The sequence below is a fragment of the Capsicum annuum genome, chromosome 10 (genome assembly GCF_002878395.1).
Source record: "Capsicum annuum cultivar UCD-10X-F1 chromosome 10, UCD10Xv1.1, whole genome shotgun sequence".
NCBI classification, from domain to species: domain Eukaryota; kingdom Viridiplantae; phylum Streptophyta; class Magnoliopsida; order Solanales; family Solanaceae; genus Capsicum; species Capsicum annuum.
The window spans coordinates 16728545-16736694 of record NC_061120.1 but is presented as its reverse complement, the minus strand read 5'-3'; the positions used below and the strand labels follow the sequence as shown (position 1 = coordinate 16736694).

General features: G+C 35.5%; 1 protein-coding gene across 1 annotated transcript; it reads left to right on the top strand.

Annotated features, from left to right (window-relative positions):
• Nucleotides 1-2681: 2681 nt before the first annotated feature.
• LOC107845766 (sphingolipid delta(4)-desaturase DES1-like) lies at nucleotides 2682-7898 on the top strand. The gene is made up of 2 exons (XM_016690244.2): nucleotides 2682-3022; nucleotides 6856-7898. The coding sequence occupies exons 1-2, from the start codon at nucleotides 2855-2857 to the stop codon at nucleotides 7684-7686; spliced, it is 999 nt and encodes a 332-aa protein (XP_016545730.1). The 5' UTR covers nucleotides 2682-2854; the 3' UTR covers nucleotides 7687-7898.
• The last annotated feature ends 252 nt before the right edge of the window (nucleotides 7899-8150 follow it).

The following is an 8150-nucleotide window of genomic DNA, read 5'->3' as shown; positions in this document are numbered from 1 at the left end:
AGTACTACCAAGTCCACACTTCAAAACTACTAAGAACAATAAAAAGTACAAAACACAAATAGGATTAAAACGTAAAACACTACTATGAAATATAGAAATCAACAAGTAAATCATCACCCACAATCAAGATAGTCAGTCAAGACGCGAAGAAAAAGGGATCGAAATAGGAAAAGTAAGCAAATAATCAGTAGCAGCCCCTAGAGTCAAGAAAACTATACACATAACTAGAAAAGATGGAGCGAGTACACCTGATCGAAACTGGGTCAGTTTACTTGATTGAGTCGCTAGATTCGGGTAATTTACGGTAGAAATTGGTCGCCTGAATAGTGCTGCCATCGCCGGAATCTGCACTTGTAGTACCTGCAAGGGTAATAAAGAAAGAAAAGAAAGAGGTCATCGGAACTGCCCGACGTTGGCGGTGGTGAAGAATGAGTCGCCGGCCAAGAAGAATTCGCTGGGTAATTCGACAACGAGGAAGTTTCCAGCAGAGATGAGGCAGATAGACCTTGAAACTATTGTTCTAGTATTACTCAGTATTTGTCGAGAAAATGGCAAACGATGGCCAGCGGATGAGAACCTGAGTACGATGGAGTAACGTCGGTCGGCGGCGGCGAAGCGGCAGCAACGACGTTAGATGTTGGTGATATGGTTCTTTAGAATTTTATTGCATAACCGTCTACTCAAATAAATAAAAAAATAAGTTATTTTTTAAAGAGAGAAGTATCAATTACCCCCTGAACTTGTCACGCTTTATTCATGGTACACCTAAACTTTTACTAGTCCTAAGTACCCCCCTCCTCCGAACTTGTTATTTTAGTATGTTGCGCCACCCTTTTCGGCCCACTGTCCACTGTACACGCGCGGACACGTGGATAAAAACATTGATGTGGCTGTCCATGTGGATAATACCATTCACTTTCCTTATATTTATCCTATATTAAAAAATAACCTATTTCTATCCTTAATTATCCGATTTCTCTCTAAAAAAAATTATATTTTTCATTTTTTCTCTACTCCAAAATAGTGAAAGGTATAATTTTCGTGGATCAAGTAAGCTATTATTTAAAAATTTATATTTTTTTTGTATGTTAAAAATATAAAATTATTCTTTTTCGATTAGTGTTTCATAATATGAAATTATTTTTTTCCGGTTAGTGTTTCATAATAGTTTTCGATTAGTGTTTCGATTAGGATTTTGAGGAGACTCACATGCACAAATACATTTCTTATTATAATTAATGGATTAAGAAATTATAATTTAAGTTAGGGGAGTACAAAAATCGAACCGATAAAAATGCTATTGATTTATCGTTATTGGGTTAACGATTTTTTAATAATTTTATAAAAAAAATTATTGGGTTATTGATTCAATTTTGATTATTTTATTAAGTTATTTGGTAAACCGACAACCTAATAAGATTATATTAAATTATTATTTTATATATATATATGTATGTATGTATATATATATATATATATATATATATATAAGTAGAATTTTTATTGCAACTAAGATTCGATTTCTTTTCATGTTAGTTACTACTTTTTCTATTTTATGAGTATTTTCTTATCGGTTAAATCAAAAATCAAATCGTTAGGGATTAAAAACCGAGAACTAATATAACTGCATTTATTATAAGTATGTGTCTTAGTTTCTTTAGTATTTGTTTTGTTAATATTGTTTAAAATATCTTCTTCAATATTTAGTACATTTTTTTAGTTACAATCACTCATATGATATATATAATTAAGATTACAGAATTGAAAGAGTTTCATAGGAATGAAAACTGGAGTTTTAGATTGAATTAATAAATGGATGAATTTTTGTTGTAGATTAATAAACGAAATTTTACAAAATTAATAAACGGATGAAATTTTTATTTCATAAACTAATTAATAAACTGGAGTTTTATAAAATTAATAAACTGATGAATTTTTTTTTTAGATTGAAAGTAATGGAGGAAGATGGATAATAAATAGGGAGAGAGATAATTGAATTTTTTGAAAAAATTAAAGGAAAATAGATTTTTTTTTATTTTTTTATCATTAAAAATGCCGATTTGGCATAAAAATACCTCCATCACGCTCGTGATGGAGGTTGAACTCAAACATTTTGCCACATAAGTGTAAAAGGGGCACGCGACATACTAAAAGAACAAGTTCAGAGGCACTTAGTACTAGTCAAAATTTAAGTATACCATAAATAAAACGTAACAAGTTCAGGGGTTAATCGATACTTCTCTCTTTTTTAAAAATAGATGAGATATTTATATTAGGATATGATTAAATGCAAATTACTATATTGGAGGGTTCATGTCCGAGAGTGACATTAAATTTGCCTTGAGAGAAATTCTTTTTTAATTTTGCAAATTTAATTCCGATCTTTTGATAATAGGAAGAGGGATATCGATCATCCTGCTCCTTATGCCGACCCAATTTCACAAAATTGTCATTATTTAATCCAACTCTTATTATTACTTTGTGAGTTCACTTTTACTTGTTACATTATACTTTTCAAGAATCTAAATACATAAATTTTGATAAATATTTTAAAATTAATTTTTTTTATAAATTTTTAAATATTTAAATTTTAAATATAAAATATAAAATATTAATTTAATTTAATTTAATATAGCTTTAATCATTAATTAAATGAATTTTCAAAAGGTGAAACATGATAAAGTAAAATAAAGGGAAGAAAGAGTGTGTCCAAATTTAAATGTAAAACAACCCCGCTAATTTAGCTGATCAAAAGCATATACCAAAAAGAGAAATCAAGAGAATATCACACGCAAAAAAACAGAAAACAGAAAGGCAGAAAGGCAGAAAGGCCGTGACGAGAAAGAAAGGAGAAATGGGATTTGAAGGGGAAAAGAGAGAAGAGGAAGAAGGAGTAAGAATGGCTAATGATTTTTTTTGGTCATATACAGATGAACCTCATGCTTCACGAAGAAGACAGATCCTCTCTCAGTACCCTCAAATCAAACATCTCTTCGGCCCTGACCCTTTTGCCTTTCTCAAGGTATTATTGAATTTGAATTTATTCTGTTATTCATTTGAATTTGTTGGTTGTGTTAGATCTGGGATAATGTTGGCGGGGGGTGTTAAAGATTGTTGGCGGGGGGTGTTAAAGATTGTTTCTTTGTATTATTGTATTCTTGGTTTTGGGAATAATGTTGGCGGTGGTGTGTGTGTGATTTGGGGGTGGGTGGGTGGGTGGGGGTGTTAAATATTGAATCTTTAAAGTATTCTTGGTTTGGAGATAATGTTAGTGGTGATGGTGGTTTAAGATTGAATCTTTATCTAAGTTGCGCGGACTCCTCACTTTTGATGCCTCACCCGTATCGGATTCTCCAAAAATACACTAGCTTTGGTAAATCCAACACGCATCTGTTGACATTTTTGAAGAGTCTGGACAACATAGATCTTTATAGTAGCATTCTTGGTTTTGGGATAATCAAGGTGGTGGTGGTGGCAGCTGGGGGTGGGGTGGGGTGGTTAAAGAATGAATCATTGTAGTATTCTTAGTTTTGGGATAATGTTGGTGGGGATGGGGGATTTAAAGATTGAATCTTTATAGTAATCTTGGTTTTGGGATAATGTGTTGTTGTTGGGTGGTGTTAGAGTCCCACATCGGTGGGTTAAACGGTCCTTGGTCTCCTTATATGATTTTTGGGCAATACTCCCCTCATGGGCCAGCTTTTGGGGTTGAGTTAGACCCAAGATCTATTTCTTTATTAGGTGGTGGGGGGGGGGGGGGCTGTTATTGGTTTTGTTTTTTCATGTTATGGCCATTTGTGTATGCTTCATTGTGCTTTCAAGAATTGTGGGTTTTGGCTTTTTGTTTGCTTTAGGCATTATTGTCAAGATTTAGGGGTAAATTTATTTGAACTGGAATCCTTTTAGCTTTTTCTCTGAAGGAATTTGCTGCCTGAATCAGCATTATTCTGGGTTTTGTTTTTTCATGTGATGGCATTTTGTTTCTTTTTGAAATGTATTCGTGTATGCTTCATTGTGCATTGTGAGTTTTGGCGTTTTATTTGCATCAGGCATTACAGTCAAGATTTAGGGGTAAATTTATTTGAACTGGAATTCTTTTAACTTTTTCTCTGAAGGAATTTGCTGCCTGAATCAGAGAATTCAATTGTGAGATACATAGTAGTGTTTGAGCCTAGAGATGTTGAATTTGAGCCCCAAGTATAGAGTCGCCTTTGTTTGGAAGAGTTTAATGTGCGGCTTCCGTGCACGAATCCGGATCTTCATGTAGTATGAATTTGCTGTGTTATTGTTTTTGCTTCATGGGTTGTCTTAGGTCTTGGATAAAGTTGGGGGTTTAAAGTTTGAATCTTTGTAGTATTCTTGGTTTGGGGCTCCCAATTGATGGATTTTTGTTTCTTTTTGAAATGTATATGTGTATGCTTCATTGTGTTTTCAAGGATTTTGGTCAAATAGAATTGTGGGTTTTAGTTTTTTCCTTGGATTAGGCATTATTTTTAAGATTTAGGGGTAAAGGAATTCTCTATGAATTGGAATCCTTTTAGCTTTTTCTATGAAGGAATTTTTAATTTTTATTTCCTGAATCAGATGACTCAATTGTCAAACATATAGTAGTGTTTTGAGCCTAGAGAAGTGGGGTTTAAGTCCCTGGTATGGATAACACTTTACCCCCAATGTGGGACTTCCTTATGTGTATCTGGATTTAGTCGGGCCTTTATGAGATTGGCGGACACTGGGTGGAAAAAAACAAAAAGGAAAGAAACACATAGTTGCGGTTCAAACTTTTCTTCTTTCTGTAAAGGTGATTTAGTATTCTTTCTTTCTCTCTTTTCCTGAAAAATAAGAAGAATGTTGCCTTTATCAGGATCGAGTTCATTTGGTCAAACTCTTCTCTGGATTGCTCATAAAATAATTTTTTCTTCAAATGATTGTCATACTTGTTGGGACCAAAACTCGGCAATGAGATTCGCGTGATTCGTCTCCATATCTATCTCGTTTTCCTTGTGTCATTTCATAGTTTTACAAGAGATTAATGCTTTGTAATTTTATGTTTTCTGAGTGTTGATGAAATGGATGGTGAAAGATTGACCTAAACTGTATGGAACATGAGACTTGTCATATACTCGGTTGAATCTATCTGTTGAGTAGAAGCACTTTTTCTTGCTCTAGACACTTTGGCTTATTTACACAATCTTAATATCAAATTCCTTGTCTACAAAGTCCAATATATTTTTTTGATAATGTTACAAAGTACATATATGTTATGCTTGTTGTTCCAGATGTCTTTTCTTAGCCAGCTTAAATGATTGTGACAATAGAAAATTCCTGTGACTATGGCTTGGCCATGTCATAACCATTTACTCTTTTATGCATATGCAGTTAAACCGTCCTAACTAGATTCGTTGGTAGGACAACAGGAGATGTTATTTTTGAAATTAGTAGTTATTGAATCTGACTAAAATATGAAGAACTGATGAAAGAAACTGATTGGTGCTTACTAGATTTTTTAAGTACCAATAGATTTCGTTCTCAAAAATACCAATAGATTTTTTTTTAATTTGTTGGATGGTCTTTAACTTCATGTTACTGTTTCTTTTCTATATGCTTTGTATTTCTTTTTTGTATAAGAGGGATAGTTTCAAGTATCTCGGGTCCATGATTCAGGGGAACGGTGAGATTGACGAGGATGTCTCACACCGTATTGGGGCGGGATGGATGAAGTGGAAGCTCGCATCGAGAGTGTTGTGTGACAAGAAGGTGTCGCCCAAACTTAAAGACAAATTCTACAAGGTGGCAGTTCGTCCGGCCATGTTGTATGGAGCGGAGTGTTGGCCAGTCAAGAACTCCCACATTCAAAAAATGAAGGTGGTGAAAATGCGGATGTTGCGTTGGATGTGTGGGCTAACTAGGGGTGATAGAGTTCGGAATGAGACTCTCCGGGAGAAGGTTGGAGTGACTTCGGTGGAGGACAAGATGCGGGAAGTCCGACTGAGATGGTTCGGACACGTGATGAGGAGGGGCACGGATGCCCCGATTCGTAGCGGGGTAGGGGTAAGCCGAAGAAGTACTGGAAAAAGGTGATTAGGCGGGACATGGAGCAGTTACAACGTACTGAGGACATGACCCTAGATAGGAAGATCTGGAGGACGCGAATTAGGATAGAAGGCTAGTATCATTTTGGGTCGCTAGTGTAGGGTATTACTTGGTGGGTGTATTATTCTTGCTAAGACATCTTGTTCCATGCTTTATTATGGATTTGTTTATTATTCCTTTTCTTGAGCCGGGGGTCTATCGGAAACATCCTTTCTACTTCTTTGGAGGTAGTGGTATGGACTGCGTACATCTTACCCTCTCCAGACCCCACTATGTGGGAATACACTGGGTTTGTTGTTGTTGTTGTTATTAGTTGTCATGTTTTCTTCATTGCTGTATTTCCTCATTCACAAATATTTTGATTTGATGCACTTGAGCCGAGGGTCTTTAGGAAATAGCCTCTCTACCTCCATAAGGTAGGGGGTAAGGTCTGCGTACACTCTACCCCTCCCATACCCAATTTGTGGAATTACATTGGGTATGCTGTTGTTGCTGTAATGGTAAAGAAAAGTTATTTGGTATTCAAGGCTATAAGAACATAGAACTTTTTGAGATAACTATTTTGGCAGCAATATTTTCATTTAAGAACTCAATATCATTTATTTGCTCATCTTAGCAGAAAAATCGTCGAGTGAGTGCTCACTGTGTATTCTTTTCAAATATTAGCTATGCATGAAGTTGTATGTAATCTTGAAGATGAAGACTAATAAAACTTCTCCATCTCTCAAATGTTCGTTTTACTGACCACAACTTCTGCTTCTGCAGATATTAGGAGTTGTTTTGCTTCAGCTTTGGACTGCTACCTTCCTCCATGATGCAACATGGCTGAAGATATTGATAGTCGCGTACTTTTTTGGCTCTTTTCTGAACCACAATCTCTTCCTGGCCATTCATGAACTCAGTCACAACCTCGCTTTCTCTACTCCGGTCTACAACCGTTGGCTTGGAATTTTTGCCAACCTTCCCGTTGGTGTGCCCATGTCTGTTACCTTCCAAAAGTATCACCTCGAGCACCATCGCTTCCAAGGAGTTGATGGAATTGATATGGACATCCCGAGCCTTGCTGAAGCACATGTCGTCAAAAATGTTCTTGCAAAATCTATATGGGTCATTCTCCAACTTTTCTTTTATGCTTTCAGGCCTCTTTTTCTCAAACCTAAACCACCTGGTGTGTGGGAGTTCGTTAATTTTACCATCCAGATATCCCTCGATGGAGCTATGGTTTACTTCTGGGGCTGGAAATCGCTAGGTTATCTAATCCTATCCACGTTCGTTGGGGGCGGGATGCACCCAATGGCTGGTCACTTCATCTCCGAGCATTATGTCTTTAAGCCCGAGCAGGAGACATACTCCTACTACGGTCCCCTTAACCTTATGACTTGGAGTGTAGGATACCACAACGAGCACCATGACTTTCCAAGAATTCCAGGAAGCAAGCTCTACAAGGTGAAGGAGATTGCACCAGAATACTACGAAAACTTAGATTCTTATAAGTCCTGGAGCCAAGTCATCTATATGTACATAATGGATCGAACAGTTGGACCGTTCTGTAGAATGAAGAGAAAGTTGTCGACGAAGGGAAACAAATCCGAATAGGTGCAGTGGTAGTCCTCTCTATTCATTGCTAATTCAAGTCCTCTCTATTCATTACTAATTCTTTCAGCATTACTGTGTGTTGTTTTTTTATCTGTCTTGATTCTTGTTCCTTTGTAACAATGTAATAGAGTTCTGGCATCATGTGCAATAGAGTTGATGTAGCAGTGACTAAGTTCATCAATTAATCAGCAGTGACTAAGTTCATCAATTAATCATGTATAAATTATTTAGCCATGGTAATTTCCACGTTTATTCTACTCATTTAGGCTGCATTTTTTTTTCTTTTTAAGATTCAGACGTCTGAATTTGAATGATTAAGATGTTGTTTCTAGATCTGAAAACTGAATGATTAAGACTGTTTGTTTTTCAACATTTGAATGTGTAAAAAAAAATTATTTGTATTTATAATAAAATAAAAAATAAAATTTAAATAAAAAATTCATTTTATATTATAAAAGTATGTA